Source organism: Rattus norvegicus, chromosome 1 (assembly GCF_021556685.1).
Source record: "Rattus norvegicus strain SHRSP/BbbUtx chromosome 1, alternate assembly SHRSP_T2T, whole genome shotgun sequence".
In the NCBI taxonomy this organism is placed as follows: Eukaryota; Metazoa; Chordata; class Mammalia; order Rodentia; family Muridae; genus Rattus; species Rattus norvegicus.
In genome coordinates this window covers 42,861,755-42,883,459 of record NC_141534.1, presented here as the reverse complement: position 1 = coordinate 42,883,459, position 21,705 = coordinate 42,861,755, and the positions used below count along the sequence as shown (strand labels likewise).

Here is a 21,705-nt window from a genome sequence, read left to right as displayed (position 1 = left end):
TTGAGAGTTAGGCCAGGGGAGTGGGAAGAATGAAGAAGACAGCTCCACCAGGGCTCCTACTGGGAATGACAGCATGGGGAAGAGTCTGGCTTCTGACGTGGCCAAGGAGACAGACAAGCTGTTCTAGTAAATACTGAACAGTTCTGAGCAGTTTATCAACAGCTCTATAAAGTAAGCATTTTATTAATGAAGTACATTTTCCCCCCAAAGTTATTATCTGAAATCTTTTTTTTTTCTTTTTTTTGGAGCTGGGGACCGAACCCAGGGCCTTGCGCTTGCTAGGCAAGCGTTCTACCACTGAGCTAAATCCCCAACCCCATCTGAAATCTTTATTTTTGGTTTTCTGTGACATCAGCTCTGATGCTGATAGCTTTCAAACTTTTGGCCATATTTGTAATAAATTATTTTACAGCTGGATGGTAGTGGCACATTCTTTTTATCCCAGCACTTGAGAGGCAGAGAAAGGCTGATCTTTGAGTTCAAAGCCAGCCTGGTCTGTAGACTGGGTTCCAGGAAACAAACCCTGTCTCAAAACAAAAAAAAAAAAAAAAAAAAAGCTACTTTACATGCATAGTGAGTGATACACAATGCATACATAAACAGATGTGTGTGTCAGAAAGCTGTGTAATGTTTGATCCTAGGAGTAATGATCTGCAGTATTTCCTGACTTGTTTTCCAGTGCTGGGAATCAAACCACCTATGCTAGGCATGCCCATCCTCCCTCTAATTTGTCTGAAAAGCTGGTTTGGGTGCTGGAGAGATGGCTCAGCAATTAAGAGTACTTCCTGATATAGCAGAGGACCCAAGTTCAGCCCCTAGCTAGCATCTGGTCGCTTATAGCTGCCTATGACTACATCCCCAGGAGATCATCGTACACCATCTAGCCTCCATGGGAGCCTGCACAAACATGGTGCACAAAACACTCACCCAGGCACACACAGTATACATAAATTAATCATAAATCTAAAAAACTGGTGTGAGCCAATTTTCCAAATGGGTTACTGTGCCACTTGCTGTCTGGAAAAGCCCTGAGCATTGCTTATCACACACAGTGTGAGTGTTGTCTGCATAGTTTGTACTCTGCTTAGTCCTGTACTACAAATCACAGCATACCCTCAGATATGCAGACCACTAGTTACTACAACCAGGGAAACACTGGATCCTTTGTGGATTGAGTGACATTAACTGCTCATGCTGATGTGAACGGAGCCACAGACCATTGGGACTGGAGAACTGAAATGTCTTTCAACTGGGTTTCCCCTTGTCAGGGTGTGCCTGATCCTACCACTTGTGCAATGTGGATTCTCTTTCAGGGCTGCCCAGGCCACATTTTTGGCTAGCAGAAGTGGGTTCTTTTTTAACTGGAGCTGGGATTTGCCTCCCTGTAACTCATCCCCTTCATCCTTACTGAACTCTTATGTGCACGTCTGAGGCTCACACACACTTTGCAGTGCTGGCTTTGCAAAGTAGAGTTCCAGCTGCCATTGCTTGAGCCCTTCGCTAACCTCAGTCCTGTGATCATCCCCCAAACAGGACCTGATGCAGTGCACAGCGTTTGCAACAGCAGATGAATATCACCTGGGAAGTCTGTCTCAAGAGCTGGTCTCCTGTGGCTATGTGGAAGTGACAAGCCTGCCTAGAGGTACTGCTGCCTGAACCGAGCGCCAAGTACACCGGGTTAGAAAGTGACTTTCCTGTGACGGAGTTTGTGGTGCACATCTGTTCCCACTTCATTTCCCACTGATTTGTATTATGAAAATAGGCCCAGCCAGGCAGAGCGGTGTAGGCCTTTAAACCCAGCACTTGGACAGCAGAGGCAATCGGATCTCTGAGTTCAAGGCCAGCCTGATCTACACAGTGAGTTCCAGGACAGCTAGAGCTATATAGTGAGACCTTATCTCAGGAAAAAAAGAAAATGGTCTCAAAGGTCTTTATTCAAATGACATGAGAATTTTCAGATTAAGACAAATATGCTGTTTTAATCTATATAGGATCAGTTATTGGAGAAGATCAAAGAGCATTTGTGCTAGCTTCCCGTTGTTGAATTAAATACCTGTAGTAAATGTACAGAAAGGTACATGCCTTTAATTCTAAAACTCAAGAGGTAGAGGAGGTCGGATCTTTGGGAGTATAAAGGCAGCCTTGTCTACATAGTGAGTTCCAGGGCAGCCAAGGCTACATAGAGACCCTGACTCAAAACGAACCCAAAAAAAACTCAGTGGTCTTTTAACCTATGATCGGCTGAAATGATATGTGCTTTCATTGTTAATTGTATGAACAGACTATATTTGATGACAAAACAAGTTGACTTACAAGAATAAAGCTCTGCCCAGAAACCCTAAGATGAAAAATTGGTCAGGAGTAGCCATGACTGACACTGGAGGCTGCCACTAGAATGGCTCTGGGGTTTGACATTGCCCTTACGATACTTGAGGCTATGCAGGGAAACTGTCTTGTTAGTATAAAGTGGTTAGGGGAGTTGGACATATGCTCTAAAAGGTCGTTAGGGCTTTTGTCCCCATCAGAACCTTCCAGGAATCCTGAGGCTTTAAGAATCCTGATGTGAGAAACCGAGTGTAATGTCTGCACTTGAGGGGCTGGAGAGGACTGTGAGGGGTAGGCCAGGCTTGGGTATGGCTAGAAGTATCTCAAACACACAAAAACTAGGAAATAAGAAATTGTACCTAACTGTATACAAATTAGTAACAATATCTTAATTGGGATATATTGTTTACAATTTACATTACAGAATATATGCTTATAAGAACTAATTACACCAGTATATAAAAGGTAAAATGAATATTGATATAGCCTACAACATTTGAATGACTAAAAATTATATGGCTACAGGTGACTATACTTGTAATTTTCATGATTAACCTAGCTAGGTTTTTACATTGTCACACTTGTTTTCTCTGTGGGTTTCCTTTTGTCCAAACTTTATACAATTAAAAGTTAATAGGACCTGGGATGTAGGCCAGTTGTTAGTGTTTGCCTAGCATGCCCACAGCCCTGGGTTTGAACTCCAGCATCACTAAAACCAAGCATGGTGGCAAACACCTGTAATCCCAGCAGGTGGGGGCAGAAGGACCAGAAGTTCATGGTCATCATTAGTTACATGCCCTGTTGGAGGCCAGCCTGAAGCACGTGAGACCTTGTCTAAAAAAATAGATTTTTAAGTCATTTAAAGAAATAATGTACTGATTCTATGTATTTTATTTTAATTTTGTAGAAAGATATTTAATTCTTGACCTATAGTTGTAGTGAACCTAAATCATATTATTTATTAAGTGGACTACTGGCTACTGAATCAACATCAGTACGAATGAGCAGTTGTAGACAACACTGCTAATACTGTAGGCTGTAGAGTGTTCTAAGGAAGTAGTTTCTTACCTTCTCTTTATTTTCTAAGACTTTTCTGTTTTAGAAAGCATTTCATTATATGTGTGGGTGTTTTGTTTATATTTCTGTCTGTACATCATGTACACACTTGGCGTCCTCCAGAGTCCAGAAGAAGGTGTTAGACCCCCTGAAACTGAAGCTGCAGATGGTTGTGAGCCACTGTGTAGTTGCACAGAATGAAACCTAGGCAGTGCTCTTAACCTACGAGCCATCTCTCCAGCCCTCTAAGGTTTATTTTTATTAGTGTGCATGTTTCTGTGTGTACATGCACATATGTGTGTGCATGCACATGTGTGTGTGTGTGCCAGAAGATGGCATTTGAGCACCTGGAGCTGGAGTTACACGTAGTTGTAAGCCATACTACATGGTTTTGGGAGCCAAATGCAGATTCTCTGCAAGAATAGCAAACAGTCTTTTAACTACTTTCACATGTTAAAACCCTCAGAGTCTTTAGCAGAAGTTGATGATTGTGGAGCCCTTTGGATTGTGACATTATCCTAAGAACAGGTTAAGGTGTGCACAGGTTGCTCTCGGTAGCTTCTGTCACTCAGGACACAGCTTTGACTGGTGTTTTATATCACAGATGCAGCAAATATTTTGGTTATGGGTGTGGAGAGTTCTGCAAAAGAAGGCGATGCCGGAACAATTTTCTTGTTCAGGTAAGGCAGGAATGGCATGGCTTTGGGAAAATGGTGTGAACCCAGATACTTGTAGTCTCTAGGATGGGGTGTGGCTCTCCTGGGATCTTCCTATGCCAGCACACGAGCAGTTGCAGACAACATTGTTAATACTATAGGTTGTAGAATGTTCCAGACATCTTTTTATAAAAGGTTTATTTATCTTATTACTTTATGTTTATGAGTTTTTGCCTACCTATATGTCTGTGTACCACATGCATGCCTGTCTGAGGAGACCAGAAGAGGGTACTAGTTTCCCTGGAACTGGAGTTACAGTTAGTTGTAAGTAGATAGGTGGGTGCTGGAAACTGAACCAACTGTTCAAACAAGTGCTGGGAAAGCAACGTTTTCTTAGCCACTGAGCCATCTCCAGCCCCAGGTAGATGTCATCTTATAAAATGAAAGTTTTTAAAATAAGTTTTAACAAAATTTATTGAAACAAATAAATCATCTTTTCCTGGTATGTCTTTCACTGAATATGCAAATAGGACAAAACAGCCTTGTCTGTGGTGTCCTAACTTTCCTTCTGCAGTATTTCAGCTTGCCTGTCAGACACGTGAAAGAGGGACACTGGTTCACATAGTCTCAAGATTTGAATGAGTGACAGTGGCAGTATCAGCCACATAAAATACAAACTGTCCACTTTCATAACTGAGAAAAAAGAAAGTCAGATGCATTTGGGGAATGAGCATAGTCTGGGGACAAGTAACCAGCAGAAGTGAAAGGATATGCAGAAGAATGTACACCACAAGCCCAATGCAGTAACTCACCCATGGACTCAAGCAAGCCAGTCTTAATGATCAACCAAATAATCTTACTCACTTGCATTCTCAGTATGCTGTAGAGCACTGATTCTCTAAGACCATCAGAAAACAGGTATTTATATTGTGATTTATAATGGTAGCAAAACTATAGTTATAAAGTAGCAACAAAAATATTTTTTGTTCAGGAGTCATCCCAACATGGTATTAAAGTGTCGCAGCATTAGGGAGGTTGAGAAGCTCTGTGACAGAGGCTACCTAAACACAGCTTTCAGTCTGACCCTGAAGAATGTCTTCTGGGGACTAGAGAGAGGACCCAGCAGTTAAAAGCACTTGTTATTCTTGTAGAGGACCCAGCACATTCAATTCTCAGCATATATATTGGTGGGTCACAAACATCTGTAACTCTAGTTCCAGGGATATCTCACTCTCATCTGACCCTTTGTGGACACTAGTCACTCACACAGTGCACATACATACATGGAGGCAAAATAAATAATCTAAAAAGAATGTATTCTCCCTTTGCCGAGGTTGACTCTGCTATTCTTGAATCAGGGAAGGAGCTGCTGTGTTCTGGAATGTAAAAGACAAAACTGTAAGTATAATAAAGCACAAACATGTAGAAGTCGAGTAGTCAAGAATAACTTGTCAGTAGCACTCAGCAATGTGCAGCCTGAGGTACTGGGACATCATGGAGTGCATAGCTGCTTTTCTGTGCACCACACAGGGTTTACCCCACTCCCTCACCTTACAGACACACCAGTCTTACATTTTCTATATACGATACGAAATGAGACTCTCATAAGTGCAACCAATATACTGTTGTCATCCAGAACTCAGTAGGTGGAGGCAGGAGGATTAGGAGATAGAGACCAGTACCTGAGTTAGAAAATCTGCCTTCAAAACGAAAATTGGGCATGGTGATACATGCCTGTAATCATGGCACTTGTGATGCAGAATCGAAGGAGCAGTTGCTATGTGACGTGGTCTGTGGGGTTCCATGAAAGGAGCCACACCCCTTCTCGGCCCCCTGAAATCCTGATCCTAGAGGGAGCTGGGAATAATCTCAGAGCGATCCTTCTCTGTGTTCTCAGATTCACTAAGAGGAAGGAGATACACCTCAGGGGAGGACAGGTGGGCATAACAAAGTGGATGTGACAAGTGGCTGGCTGGCACTGCAGAGACATAAGGCTGATAACAGGCCCTGCCTTATAAGCACTCATCAACATTTAACATTCTAAAAGGAAAAGCTATTTTAGAGAGTAATTTGGAATACTTACCAGGATTCTAAGCATGCATGTCTGTCTCCCCACCCCTCTGTCTTCCCTTCCCTTCCCCTTGCCCCCTTCTTTCCAGTACCAACAGTAGTCACACTTCTAGGATGGTGGGCCTTGGCCATAGGGCTGTACCTTAACTCTTAGCAGTTCTTCCAGAAATACCTCACAGCAGGAAGACATTTGCAGCAGAATTGATGCCCTAAGATGGCAGAGAATGGAAATCATCACACGAGGATAAAGAGTCAAGGTCTATAAATGAATTGCACATTCTCCTTTAAGGAGACTAGCAGTAAGATCAAAAACTCAGATGACAGCAGATGCTGGCGAGGAAACGGAGAAAGAGGAACACTCCTCCATTGCTGGTGGGATTGCATACTGGTACAACCATTCTGGAAATCAGTCTGGAGGTTCCTCAGAAAATTGGACATTGAACTGCCTGAGGATCCAGCTATACCTCTCTTGGGCATATACCCAAAAGATGCCTCAACATATAAAAAAGACACGTGCTCCACTATGTGCATCGCAGCCTTATTTATAATAGCCAGAAGCTGGAAAGAACCCAGATGCCCTTCAACAGAGGAATGGATACAGAAAATGTGGTACATCTATACAATGGAATACTACTCAGCTATCAAAAACAACGACTTTATGAAATTCGTAGGCAAATGGAGGGAACTGGAAAATATCATCCTGAGTGAGGTAACCCAATCACAGAAAAACACACATGGTATGCACTCATTGATAAGTGGCTATTAGCCCAAATGCTTGAATTACCCTAGATGCCTAAAACAAATGAAACTCAAGATGGATGATCAAAATGTGAATGTTTCACTCCTTCTTTAAAAGGGGAATAAGAATACCTGTGGCAGGGAATAGAGAGGCAAAGATTAAAACAGACACAGAAGGAACACCCATTCAGAGCCTGCCCCACATGTGGCCCATACATATACAGCCATCCAATTAGACAAGATGGATGAAGCAAAGAAGTGCAGGCCGACAGGAGCTGGATGTAGATCGCTCCTGAGAGACACAGCCAGAATACAGCAAATACAGAGGCGAATGCCAGCAGCAAACCACTGAACTGAGAACAGGACCCCTGTTAAAGGAATCAGAGAAAGAACTGGAAGAGCTTGAAGGGGCTCAAGACCCCATATGTACAACAATGCCAAGCAACCAGAGCTTCCAGGGACTAAGCCACTACCTAAAGACTATACATGGACTGACCCTGGGCTCCAACCTCATAGGTAGCAATGAATAGCCTAGTAAGAGCACCAGTGGAAGGGGAAGCCCTGGGTCCTGCTAAGACTGAACCCCCAGTGAACGTGATTGTTGGGGGGAGGGTGGCAATGTGGGGAGGATGGAGAGGGGAACACCCATAAAGAAGGGGAGGGGGAGGGATTAGGGGGATGTTTGCCCGGAAACCGGGAAAGGGAATAACACTCGAAATGTATATAAGAAATACTCAAGTTAATAAAAAAAAAAAAAGAGAGACTAGCAGTGAAGATGTCCATACGTATAGTATTGGAGTGGTAGTATTGCTATCCGCTAAACTTCCTGAAAGACACACGTACACACACACACACACACACACACACACACACAGTCTTCTATCAACATAATGGCTGACACACTCCTCAGGTATTCCTGAATCATTACTTACTAAAACCTATGTTCTATCTTGGCGCACACACACACACACACACACACAGTCTTCTATCAACATAATGGCTGACACACTCCTCAGGTATTCCTGAATCATTACTTACTAAAACCTATGTTCTATCTTGGCACACACACACACACACACACACACAGTCTTCTATCAACATAATGGCTGACACACTCCTCAGGTATTCCTGAATCATTACTTACTAAAACCTATGTTCTATCTTGGCCACCATGGACCCAGGCCAGTAACCCTCATGGTCCACAATCCCCAACTCTTACACATTGGCAGCATCTTGGTCTCTGCCCTACACTTCTCAGGCAGGGACCTTCTCCTTTCAGGGCAATGACCATTCTCTCCTTCCCTTGAGTTCTTCTCCTCTCCTCCCCCCACCCCCAAGGAACCTCAAAGTCCTGCCTCTGTCTCCCTGCTCAGCTATTGGCTGCTGCCAACTATTTAACAATTAGAACCAGCTTGAGGCAGGGACCATCAGTATCTTACATGCAGACATGCGAGTTGTAATTTGGGATAACTCAGCTAACATATATAAGCAGTAAACCCAGTCTACAACATAGTATAATTCCATTCATATAAGAAACAGATTACACTTATGATGTTCATAGAAACCATGTGGATACATGTAGGATCTGTCCTTAGCCCTGCAGAACAGATATGTAAAGATTATTTACGAGGTTTAATCACAGTTACCTCAGGATCAGGACTCAGGACCATTTTCCCCCTTTATGTTGCTTTAGCTTTTCTTAAATTTAGCTTATGTATGTGAGTGGTTTGCCTGCCTGTTTGTATATGCACCGTGTCAATGCTGGGTGCCTAAGGGAGTCGGAAGACAGCATCAGGTCCTCAGGAACTGGGTTACAGTTTGCCACCATGTGGGTGCTGCAAACTGAACCTAGGTCTTCTGCAACAAATGAGGTTAACCAAGGAGCCATCTCTCCAGTCCCTGTTTCTTTAGTTTTCACAAATAATTTGTCTGTACTTTTTTTTTTAAGAGACTTAACAAATAAACTGTAATATTAGGAATGGTTTTTCTTTCCATTGCTGGATAATGGTAATTTTTATTTTCTTTATGCTCATCTGCTGTTTCCAGATGTTGAAATAAATAAATGTACGTCCCGTCAGTTAGTTTTACTACATCCCATCTGTTAGTTTACTTCTCATAGTGAACTTGCCTTTTCTTTAAAGCTAAGACTCAGAAAACGTGCTCCTAAGATAGTGGACGCCATCATGAGCAAATCAACCCACATGGTTTACAAGGGAGTTGGTGTGACGCAAACGAATGTCCTTCTCTCCTAGATGAAGCACGTGATGCAAGTTCTAGAGAGACACGAAACCCAGCCCTATGAAGTGGCTCTGGTTCACTGGGAGAACGAAGAGCTGAACTACACAAAAACAGAGTAAGCACTTTCTCTGCACACGCATGAAGAGGGTTGGAGAGCTGTGAAGCTAACAGAGATCATTGCGAATATATGGAGATCCTTTAAGCTACTGGTAGATAGCCAGCACCTACATCAAAACGCAGGATTTGTTTTTAACTTCTCACGGTATCAGCTAATGCAAAGAAATAGCAATATTATTCCAAAATGAAAGCCTGTTCTTTGTGAGCAACCTAATCACCATGTCATCCAACAATTTATCAGATTGTTCCAGGAAGGATTTCCTTTTAAGGAAGTCCATGTTTTTCCAGTTGACTCTGACTGAGACAGAAACATAACGAGGGAATACAAGAGAACCACCTTGAGAACTGTGAGGGCCTGACTGCCATTCTCAGGTGAGGAAGCATGGATAGGCAATAGCCTCGTTGAGTTTCTCACTGTAGTTCGAGACCCTACTCAGCCTCAGTGCTCTGACTACAGGCTTAGGCCATTAGGTTCTGTGGAGTTACTAGTCTACTATATCTTTCTATCGAGTCATTTTTTCATGATGTTTTCATGATGAACATTTGACAATAAAGTTTATTGTGGAGTTGAAGAGATGACTCAGTGGTCAAGAGCATTAGCTGCTCTTGCAGAGGGCCCAGTTCAGTTCCCAGCACCCATATAGTGGCTCAACAGCAGCATGTTGGTTAGGTAGAGCAGCTCAGACCTGTAACCCCAGCATTCAGAAGATGAGGCTGGAAAATTCCCATGAGTTTGAGCTAGCCTAGTGTTACACTGTCAGAATACAGTAAAAAAGTTCAGAGTACACAAGCTTTATCTGACTATTTTTGTGGGTTAATTCCTAGGAATAGAATCATGTGGGTCAAGGGGTAGGAGGATATTTATAAAATGTAATAAAACATTGTTGCCAAACTGACAACACACACATTTAATCTCAGCCCTCAGGAGGCAGAGGCAGGCTGAGCTCTGTGAGTTCTAGACCAGCCTATCTACAGAGCAAGTTCCAGGACAGCCAGGACTGCACAGAGAAACCCTGTCTCAAACAAACAAACAAACAAACAAAAAATTGTCAAAGTGGCTTCTTGAAAGATGGTAAGGTTTTTCTCAGAAGAGCAGCTGCTTTTACGAGTTTGAACATGCTTTTTCTTTTCATAGGGGGCAATCCAAACTGCACAGAGGGGAAATCAAGCTGAATTCTGAGCTGGACTTAGATGACTCCATTTTAGAGAAGTTTGCCTTCTCCAACGCTCTTTGCCTCTCAGGTAAACTGCTGCTTTGCAGATGTCACAGATGCCATATTGTTAGGCATTGGATCATGATTTCAGATTCTCAGGACAAAATGTATGAATTCTACTATGGGCTGGTTGCTCCTTCCTTGTTACTGTCCTGTCAGAGCACCATTCTCCAAAGTGTGTTTCATATTCCTGGCACTGCCTTTGTTCTCTCCTCTCCATGGCTGAGTACTCTACTTAGTACTCTAGTTCAGAGATAGGCCAGTCCTGTATACTGAGATCTAGAAACCATGGTGCTCTGTAAGGGCTTCCTCTGTGCAGCCTCTGAGGTATTGTGATTCGCTCACAGCCCTGAAGAGTATAGAAAGGCCATCAAAGTCTAACCCTGCCTCAAGCACAGCACTACCTGTAAAAGCTAGGTGTGACTCAAACCCTCTGGGTTTCTGAGACATGGGAAACTATGGAATTCTAGGAGATACACTGTGTTCTGCCAACAGACTTAGAAGTCTGGAGTCTGCTCCCTCCTTCTCCTTAAAGCTGTCTTTTATCTTTAGCTTTAAAGTTTTAATTCTTTGGCTTTTTTAAATTTTGTTTTGTTTTGTATTAAAATGACTAAAAATTCCATTGTTGGGCTAGGTAGTGCAACACCTTTAATCCAAGCAGTCAGGCAGCAAAGGCAGGCAGATCTCTGTGAGTTCAAGGACAGCCAGGGCTATGCAGAGAAACACTGTCTCAAAAAAAACAAAACAAAACAAAAGTAAGTAAGTAAATAAATAAAATAATTGAATAAGTAAAATATATTCATTGCCTTCTCATGTCTGGGTCATACTAGAGGACAAAAATATCATTTTTATAGCCTGGGTCAAGGCTCGAAATCATCAGAATTAAGGCTCCATGCCCAGCTGTGCATTTGCCTCTTAGTAACGGGCAACAGAGGCACTGTGCACCATGCACTCTGAGCATCTGAGCATGATGCTAAGAAAACTTCCCTCTTCCCCCTTTTTTCCCCAGTGAAACTGGCTATTTGGGAAGCAACACTGGACAAATTTATTGAGTCTATTCAGTCCATCCCAGAGGTAATTATATCAGCTCTGTGCTTTTTATCAATAATTGGTTTCTTGGGGGGATCGTATAATTGCTCAACATAGTAATATGCATAAGTGAATATAAGTAGTACCTAGAAAAGCTACAGAGACCATAGTACACTTAGACGTAAAACGATGAAGTAAGGGTCAAGAATTCCACATTGGTTGTGACTTGAAAACTTGAAATGACTTTGCTGTGACTGCAAAGTGTTTTCAGTGTGATTCAGTGAAGGGACAACACTGCAGCATGGAGCCCAGTGGTGACACAATTGCCCAGCACTCACAGAGTCCCAGGTTTTTACCATAACAGAATAATGTGATTATTCTAGGGAAAGAGAACGCACTTTTCAGTTAAGAGATAGGAATGGGCTGCAGAGATGGACATAGGATGGAGAGCATGGGCTGCTCCTGCAGAGAGATGACCTGGGTTCCCTGCACATAGATGGCAGCTCACAACTGCGGTAACTCCTGATCCAGGGAGTCCAGTTCGCGGTTCTGGTGTTCACTGGCACTAGGCACTCATGTGGTGCACGGACATACATGCAAGCAAATACTCGGATATATCAGCTTGCTCTTACTGTAAACATGACCCTGGGATAACCAGCATTTTAGGAGGAAAGTTATTTTGGCTCAGTTTGGTAGGTTCGTTCTATACTGAAGCAGGTACATTGGTTTAGTAAGCCTTGGTGAGGCAGCACCTTGTGGCCAGGAGCACTTGCTGGGACAAGGTGCTGCTCCCTTCATAGTGGCTGGGGAACAGCGAGAAGGGAGGCACAATGATCCCAGTTGCCAAGCTGTGGAGCCAGTGGCCTAATGCCTTCCCATTGCTCCACCTCTGAAAGTTTTAACAATTTTCCAGTGATACAAGTTGTGGATAAAGCCTTAGACAGATGGTCTGGGGGCCACTCACAGTCTGAGCAGCAGCAGAAGGAGCGAGGGTCCTGAGGGTAATAGCATTCTGAACTCTGGAGATAAGTTAGGACTTCACCTGGGCAAGGCATCTAAATTACCCATAGGAAATGAAGTGACCTCTGAGAACTGGCTGCATGGACCTAACATCATTAGACCAAGTATTAGAAAGCTGTCTGTGCAGTGCTCCTTGGTGCCTGGAGGACTGACTGACTGTTCCAGGAGTCTTCCCCACCCAGGGCACAAAAGCTGTGCATGGTCAATTTGTCTAAAATGTCAGTGTTCTTTGTAATGCATACAGAATAACAGAGAAAACATTGATGCCTGCTGGCAAACAGGTGGTTTTTAATACTTCCTGACTACGGTTCATGGGGTCCACAAAGGCACATCCCACATACTCGGACCATTGTGTATATGGTTTTGGGTTTCTTTGGTTTTTTTTGGATTTTTTTGTTTTTTGTTTTTTTTTGTTTTTTTGTCCCCAAACAGGCTTTAAAAGCTGGGAAGAAAGTCAAACTGTCTCATAAAGAAGTTATGCAGAAAATGGGTGAGCTCTTTGCCCTCAGGTAAGATGTTCTCTTGTAAATGATGGATTTTCTTTAAGACAAAACATTTACTATAATAAGCAGGAAAAATGCCCCCCCCCCCAGCCTCCACCCCCGTGAGGAGCAGGCAGGCTCTGTTAGGACCTTCAGGAAATCTGATGGGTTTACAAGAAAGAGCAAAACTCATCTACATTAAAACTGTCACTCAGCACAAGACCCCCAGGAAAACAAGACAATGGTTCCAGGAAGTTTTACTCTTCTGACACTGTACAGGTGAGGAAGAGCTTGTCACTTAACTGTGGCAAGCTCCTGTCTTTATGGAGGGATGCATCCTGGTTGCGGAGGTTTCTCTGGGCAGTGTCATCTAGTTTTCTCCAGAATGACGTGCCCAAAGCTCCTTGGACATGTTTTCCTGAGAACTGTTTTCCCACAAGCTTAGACCAACCACAGGAGAGTGGGTCTGTGTTACAGCATCTGTGTTTTTCTTACTGCAGAGATGCTCATTTGTATTCATTCATAAAGAGCATCCGACCATAGAGCCACACAGACTGTGTTCTGTGAGAAGTAGTAGAGATTGTTTGCCCCATTAACTAATACAAGCATAATCTATAAACTCAAAAGTTAGGACTAAATAGACTTAATTCTCAAATTGAATAGTTTCTACAAAGCCTGACTTTCCTTACCCTGTTGTTTTAATCTTTACAAAGAGCATAACAGGCCAGCAGGTGGCTCATTGGTGAGGCACTTGCCAGCAAACTTGGCAACCAGAGTTTGGTCTCAGGAACCCAAGTAAAAGCTTGGAAACACAGGCAATCCACAAAGCTGTCCTCTAACCTCTACATGCTTTCTCACACACACCATATACAAACGCATTAATAATTCTTTTTTAAAACGAAAAAAATAGGACTAGAAAGCAATTAAGAGGGGTTGGAGATTTAGCTCAGTGGTAGAGCGCTTGACTAGCAAGCACAAGGCCCTGGGTTCGGTCCCCAGCTCCGGAAAAAAAAAAAGACCAAAAAAAAAAAAAAAGGCAATTAAGAGTCTTGTTGCTCTCACAGACAACTTAAGTCTGTTTCCCAACCCCACCTGTACCTCCAAATCTAGATCTGACACTTTCTTCTGGTCTCTAAGGACATCTACGCACACACACACACACACACACACACACACACACACACACACACACACACACACACACACACACACACACATCTACACAAAGATGCACACATAAACCGTTTTTTTTTTTTTAAAGATAGAATGATCTTCGAGAAGAAACAAAGCTGAGTGAGTATCTTAGGTAAAAAGTTAGGTCTGAGCCTGCAGTTGTGGCTCAGTTGGTAGCTTGTCTGTCTAGCAGGCACAGCCCTGGCTTTGACACCCAGCACTTCGTGGAAGCAGGAGACAGAACCAGAAGGTAATTCTCAAGCTAGGAAACAAGTCTGGGGCCAAAGTAGATTGATTACAGGAGACCTTGTCTGTCTCTGTCTCTCTCTCTGTCTGTATCTCTCTCTCTTTCTCTCCTCCTCACCCCCCCCCCCCCGCCTCCTTTTCTTCCAAGATGAACTCAATCTGTAGACAGGGCCGTCCTGGAACTCAAAAGTCTTCCAGTCCCTCCCTTCCAAGTGCTGGGACTAAAGGCATGCACCAGTACACCTGGCTGAGACCCTGTTTTAGAAAAATTAAGAAATACCAGATATGGTGGTTCAGGTCTTTTAGTCCCATTACTCTGGAGGTGGGAGGAAGTGAAGGGCAGCCTGGTATATGCAGTAAGTTCCAGGTCAGGCAGTGAGATCCTGTCTCAGAACACAAAAAGAAAAAAACAAACAAACAAACAAAAAAACCCAAAAAACAAAACAAAAAAAATCAAATTTCAAATTATTATATGGAGTTATTCCGTTTGCATAGCAAAATATTTTTATTTCTCGTAATAGAAACATACATACAAATCAATACATGAGAAATATGCAGACAGCTATACCAAGTGTTTCAGGCCTGCCTTATCCTTGGAGAGTAAAGGGTTTTGCATTGTTTTGTGGGCTAAACACACTCACCACTGTATTTCTGCTTTGTTCTCCAACATTTTAAAAGAATGACAGCTACTTGTATTTGTTTTACTATGTGTCTTAGTTAGGGTTTCTGTTGCTTCTACAAAACACCATGACCAAAAAGGAAGTTGGGAAGAAAAAGGTTTATTTGGCTTATACTTCTAGTTCAGAGTTTATCACTGGAGGAAGTCAGGACAGGCACTCAAGCAGGGCAAGAATCTGGAGGCAGGAACTGATACAGAGGCCATGGAGGGATGTTAGTTACTGGCTTGGTTCCCATGGGTTGCTTAGCCTGCTTTCTTACAGAACTCAGGACACCAGCCCAGGGATGGCACCACCCACCACTGACTAGGCCTTCCCTTATCAATCACTAATAGGGAAAATGCCTTTACAGCTGGATCTCAACGGGGCATTTTCTCAACTGAGGCTCCTTCCTTTCTGATGACTAGCTTGTGTCAAATTGACAAACAAAACCAGCCAGTACACTATGCAACATCAATCTCCTTTAAATTAAGTAATTTTAAAGTAAGCTCAGACATCGAATACAAATGAATAGGTAAAATAAAGAGAGTGGGCCAGGTGGCAGCACACACAATACCTTAATATTCTTAATACACTAGAGACTGAGACTGCAGATCCCAGTGCCAACCTAACCTGAGCTACATAATGAGTTCCAGACCAGGCTAGCCTACAAAGCTAGCAGAAAGGGATCCAGTGTATCTTTGCCTGTCTTGTGTTTGCATAATGACCGAAAGGATATAGAGGAACCTAAAGCTGCAGGTATAGGAGAGGTGAGGTTTCCTGGTATTACCTTACTTCCTGGTTTTGTTTTGGGGTGCTCAGGTGTGTGCGAGTACATTTCTCCAATATTTTTTGAAGAGTGACATTTAAGAGTGTGCTCACATTACACTGTGAAAATATGGGCTATATAGTAGCTGGTTTTTAATTCACCATAAATAAGAAGCTCAGCTGTCCGTTTTTTATTTAGGCATCGAATAAACCTGAGCTCAGACTTCTTGATCACCCCTGACTTCTACTGGGACAGAGCGAACCTGGAGGAGCTTTACGACAAGACCTGCCAGTTCCTCAGCATCACTCGAAGAGTTAAGGTCTGTGGTCCAGTGGCAGTGCATGCCTATAATGCCAACTCTCTGGAGGGAGAAGCAGGCTGATCTCTGAGTGCCAGGACAGCCAGGACTGCACATAGAAACCCTCTTGGGCAGGGTTTGTGGGGAAGTACATTCTTTGCTACAATTAGTATGACTGGAATTTTCAGCATCTGGAAAAATACTATTGGATTCCCAGTTCCTCATGTCCTCTCTGCTGTCACTTTCTAGCCTTTTTTCTCAGGAGATTGGCAGGACAGTTGCTTTTGAACTCAAGACCAATCTGAGATACCCTTTGAGCCTTGACCACTTGCAGGAAGGTAGAAATCATGTTTACAGGAGGGGTTTTAGATACAAAGTATCACACTGTAGCCCAGGCTAGCCTCAAACTCCATGATCCTCCTGTTCTAACCCTAGTCCTTGGGTTACAAACAGGAGTCACATTTGGCTCCACTTCTCGGCTTTCTGTGTCAAAGGTTCACTCCTGAGATTTCCCTGTTGTTTTCAATGCTTGTGTCCTTGTTTATTTTGGGAATGTAAGTCTCACTATATTGCCAGGCTAGCCTTGAACTTGGGACTCCTCCTGCCTCAGCCTCCCAGGTAGCTACACATGTTTGTGTGTTACATGTGATGTGTGCGGTATATGCTTCTTTCTGTTCATTGTACATGTACATGTAAATGTGCACGTGCATTAGAGGGTAACTTCAGTCTTACTCTGTGGCTGTCCACCTTTTAAAAAGTATATTTATCTCTCTCTCTCTCTCTCTTTCTCTCTCTCTCTCTCTCTCTCTCTCTCTCTCTCTCTCTCGCTCTCTCTCTCTCTCTCTCTGTGTGTGGGTGTGTGGGTGTACTGCCACATGCATAGGTGCCTGTGTATAGGTGTATGAGTGTAGAAGCCAGGTATTAGATCCCTTGCAGTTAGCATTACTGGCAGTTGTTAGAAGCTACCCAGTGTGGTTGCTGGGAACCTAACTCAAGTCAGGTCTTCTGGAAGAACAGCAAGTATTCCTCACTGCTAAGCCATCTCTCCATACTCTACCATACTCTTCACACAGGGTCTCTCTCTTAGTGTGAATGGAGCTCACTAGTTCCTAAGACTGGCTGGCCAGCAAAAGCATCAAGGGTGTCCACATCCCCACCCCTTCCCCAGCTCTGGAATTACGGGCATTTGCTTCTATGCCCATGTTCTCTTGTAGTTGCATTTGCTTATGTGTGTGCATTTATGCCAGCACACATGCAGATTAGGAAACATTCTCCTCCTACCACTTAGGTTCTTGGTATTGAACCCAGGTTGGTAGTGCCATTACCTGCTGAGCCTTCTTGTAGGCCTAGACTTTTTTTTTTTTTTAATCTAGGTGCTAATGACCTGAAATCAGGTCCCCATGGTTGTATGAGAAGCACTTTATCAGCTGAACCATCTCCCTAGCTACCACCTTCTCTGTTGCCCAGTTAGTATCTGCTTCAACTGTACAGGCATAATGCCGATTTTACGTTTATCAGGGATGGGAGTAAGTGGGTGAATGCATTGCTGTAGGGTGTGCACGTGTAAGTGAGGGCGACGGTTAGGACTCCATTCTTTCCTTCCATCCTGAGGTGGGGACTGAACTTGAGTTCTCAGCGCAGCAGCAAGCACCTCCACCCACTGCTCCATCTTAACAGCCTGGAAGGTTCTGTTGCTGTTGCTTTTATCCCATCAAACAACAGTTTTTACAGTCCAGTTCTTTTGTTGCCTAGAGCAGCGAGTTCAGCTTTGTCCTGTGTCCCTCTTTTTAATACTACTTCCCCTCACTTCTCAGTCATCTCATGTCCTATCCAGCAAAAGATGTAATTAAAAAAAAAAAAAAAAAGACCTTGCCCAGACCCTTGTCCTGTGCATTAATAATCCCACCAAAGGTACCCACAGTCCTCACTCATCCTGCTGTTCCTTTGTGTCTTCTAATGCAGGAAAGTAGAGAAACTTGCCAAATGTCAGACAAAGACAGCCATTCCAAACCATGCCACCTTTAGCTGGCTCAGAGAGACTGGCTGCTGGTGCTGGAGGGCTTTGTTTTAGTAGACTAAGTCAAGGTAGTTCCATTGGCTAATCCAGGTTTTGGGACAGATGAAACAAGTACATCTTTCCTGTTTGGAGAGTACACAGGCTGAAGATGTGAGGGAGACCAAAATTCTGTGTAAATGAGGCCTCTTCAACACTGGCCTCAGCTAACTGTGGTGTACATGGTTCCCTAAAACTAGCAGCTTAGAGCAGCACTTTCTCCTAGTTTCATGGGTCAGGGCTCCTCACAAGGCTGCAAGCAACTGCGGCCTGCTTGGGAAGATCCATGCCCTGCCTTTGCACATGGACTCAGGCCCTCCAGGCTGTTGCACTAAGGTCTCAGTTCCTCACCAGAGACGCTTCTGCATAGACTTCTACTACTGAGTGCATGGTAAGAGAGTGCTAGAAAGAACAACACATGAGGCAGTATCTCACAGCCTAATTACAGGCCCAGGCAACTCAGCCCTTTTGCTGCGTTCTGTTTAAAACAGTCAGTTTACCAGATCAGGAACATTTAGCTGGAATCTTAGAATCTGCCTGCCAGAATGGTTTTGAGAAAATGGGAGTTAATTTTAGCAGCTTAATTTTGTAAACACTGACCTACATATGCTCATACCACCCTGGCTACACAGTGAGTCAGAAGCCAGCCTGGGCTCCATGAGACCTGGTCTCAAAAGGAATGGCTGGCAGGTGGGATAACATGCTGCAGAGGGACGAGTGAACTGTGGTGGTAGAAGTGGTTACTAGAGGTTTCTCAGAATATGATGCTTAGAATGGGTGTGTGTTATGTAAATTATGTCTCCACTACTTTGAAAATAAAGCTTCTGGTGACAAGTTTTTAGGTGCAGCCAGTATTCCAATTTCCCTTTTGGATGTCTCTTCATGGGCTTCATTGTAGTAACTACAATGAGATGTAGTTTGACTCCCACCAAGAGGTAGGCTTCTTCTCTTAGAATCGGCCTGTTCATGTTCCCACATGAACTTAATGGATTAGTATATAGCCATGAGCTCAAGACTGTCTCTACTGCTACCTGTACATGCACTTTCCTGACCTCTGCTCCCCCCCATTCCTTGGTAACTTTTAGCCACTCATCTAGCTGCATTTCCCTTCCTGGGTCTCCAACTGATCTCAGGCCCTCCACACTGACATTCTTAGGTATCCATTAAAGCAGCAGTTACTCCGCCCCCCTAGTGTGTAAACCCCATAACTACTATATTTGTAAAATAAACAGGGGAACACATTTTATTCTCCAGATTTTGAAACCACTTTGGCCTATGCCAAATGCTTGGGTTAATCCAGCTTTGAACCAAAGAAAACTTAGTTTAATCAACAAGAGAAATTTTTTCAAGATGGGGGGGGGTGTCTATGTAGTTCTGGCTGCCCTAGAACTTGCTATGTAGATCATGCTGACTTTGAACTCTGAAATCGGCCTGCCTTTGCTCCAGGTATTGGGATTTCATAATACTCTCCTACAGGAAAGTTCCTCATGTTTATGTCTGTGCAGAGGCCCAGAGTCCAGAAGGGGGCATGAGAACCCCTGGAATGGAGTTGTAGGCACTTGTGAGCAAGCTGCCTGACAGGAGTACTGACTGGGAACAGCCTAGGTTGCCCTCTGCAGGAGCAGTACCACTCCCATTGCTGAGCCCTTCCCAGGCCCAGGAGACTTTAAAGTTGTGATAGCAACACTGCACAGATTATTCTTAAAGCAATAAAGTTGGGAGAGAACACATTCTCTGTTCTGTGGTTGTACTTGAAATAGAGGGCTATCAAGAGAGGGGATCTTAAAAGATGAATACATTAGAGGCCAAGACCAAACAGTCAGTAGATAAAGACAAAAGGACCACAGTGAAACTACAAAGTGGCCTTATCAGCTGGTGTGTTCTGTGTGTTGACCCTCACTGGTAAAGCAGTTAAACACTCTGCCAAACACTTGAGTATGACATGCTAAGTTGTCATGCCTGGACTGCAGCTCACATTGGCCTAACTGTACTAACTAGAAATGGCCCCTGACTTCACAGCTTTCAGAAGTGCACAGGTTCTAAGTAAGTTTTGTTTTGTTTTTAAAGATTTATTCATTTATTATATATAAGTACACTGTAGCTGTCTTCAGATACACCAGAAGAGGGCATCAGATGGTTGTGAGCCACCATGTGGTTGCTGGGAATTGAACTCAGGACCTCTGGAAGAGTAGTCGGGTGCTCTTAACCGCTGAGCCATCTCTCCAGCCCAAAGAAGAAGTTTTTTTTTTTCTTTTTTTCGGAGCTGGGGACCGAACCCAGGGCCTTGCGCTTGCTAGGCAAGCGCTCTACCACTGAGCTAAATCCCCAACCCCTCTAAGTAAGTTTAAAGGTAGATTCTATTTGGTGAAACACCCATCCACACCCAACTCCAACCAGCTTATCAAAGGCAAAGCGTCATAACCCAGAACCTTTGCCAGTTCAGCTAGTAGTGGTTCCATCTAGTGGCGAGTTTGTTTACAGGCACTACATGTCTTCATAAAAAGGCTTTGTGCTTACTTCAACACACATAGCAGAACTCAAACTGGAGTAAACTTTCAAGTTCGCCTAATAAAATACTAGGAACCCTATTTTTAAAACATCCATGAGTCATGGATTATGCAAAGTATTTCTTTTGAACCTGCAATACAAAGGGACCAAGGAACATAACTAATTTGGTTGTTTGCCCATCAAGCATGAAGCCTCAAGTTCAGTCACCAGCACTGATGTGGTGGTTCATGGGATACCAGCATTCCTGGAAGTGGGAGCAAGAAGACTCCAGGCCACCCTAGGTTATGAGACCCCCCATCCCAAAATAAATGAGTGCTGGAGAGATGGCTTGATTACCAGAGTTGAGATCCGCACCTGCGGGGCAGTGGTGGTGCATGCCTTTAATCCCAGCTCTCAGGAGGCAGGCAGAGTTTGTGTCCAGAGGGAGCTCCAGGGCTACGCAGAGAAACCTCAAAAAAACAGATCCCAGCACCCATATAGCTAGCTCGCAAAAGCTTAATATAAGCTCTGAGGGGTCTTGACACTTTCTGGCTCCCACAATCATCTACACACATTCATAACATACACAATAAAACAAAATTGCCTTACAAAAATGTTTCTAGAGTCACTAAACACTTTGCTAACAGCTGGTCATCTTTGAAGACTAAGCAGCAAGAATCTGATGACCTAGCATGTCCTTCTTACCTGTATTCTCTTTACTAGATATGCACGACACTAAGATTTTTCTTGCAGGTCATGAATGAAAAACTGCAACACTGCATGGAACTAACAGACCTAATGCGCAATCACCTCAATGAGAAGCGAGCGCTCCGCCTGGAGTGGATGATCGTCATCCTCATCACCATTGAGGTCAGCAGCCGTCCTGCATGCTACTCCTAAGTAGTTGCTTCAGATGACTGGTTTGTAAATGCATTAAGCGTAGTCCTGTATTTTCAAGACAGCCTTGGCTCCCTTTAATTGTTAATTTGCCACGTGGAGCCTAGTATCCATTCACCTGCCTGTGTCTGCCTTATGAGAAAGGCAGTGCTTCCTCCAGGGACACATTAACAGCAGTCTT

The 21,705-nt window shown here is 43.6% G+C and overlaps 1 protein-coding gene across 15 annotated transcripts in view; it reads left to right on the top strand.

Annotated features, from left to right (window-relative positions):
• The window catches only part of Rmnd1 (required for meiotic nuclear division 1 homolog), a 34,546-nt gene that overhangs the window by 11,898 nt on the left and 943 nt on the right, over positions 1 to 21,705 (top strand). For 4 of the 15 annotated variants that reach the window (XM_087651012.1, XM_087651018.1, XM_087651035.1 and 1 more), the window contains 9 exons: positions 1,534 to 1,642; positions 3,986 to 4,061; positions 5,371 to 5,435; positions 9,098 to 9,198; positions 10,336 to 10,442; positions 11,424 to 11,488; positions 12,896 to 12,972; positions 15,988 to 16,108; positions 21,381 to 21,497. In XM_087651012.1, the coding sequence (XP_087507138.1) occupies positions 9,098 to 9,198; positions 10,336 to 10,442; positions 11,424 to 11,488; positions 12,896 to 12,972; positions 15,988 to 16,108; positions 21,381 to 21,497 (588 nt within the window). In that variant the 5' untranslated portion in view covers positions 1,534 to 1,642; positions 3,986 to 4,061; positions 5,371 to 5,435. Of the gene's footprint in view, positions 1 to 1,533; positions 1,643 to 3,985; positions 4,062 to 5,370; positions 5,436 to 6,196; positions 7,631 to 9,097; positions 9,199 to 10,335; positions 10,443 to 11,423; positions 11,489 to 12,895; positions 13,225 to 15,987; positions 16,109 to 21,380; positions 21,498 to 21,705 lie in introns of those variants that run through there. The other 11 variants (XM_087650962.1, XM_087650964.1, NM_001040128.2 and 8 more) reach the window with 5 other exon arrangements.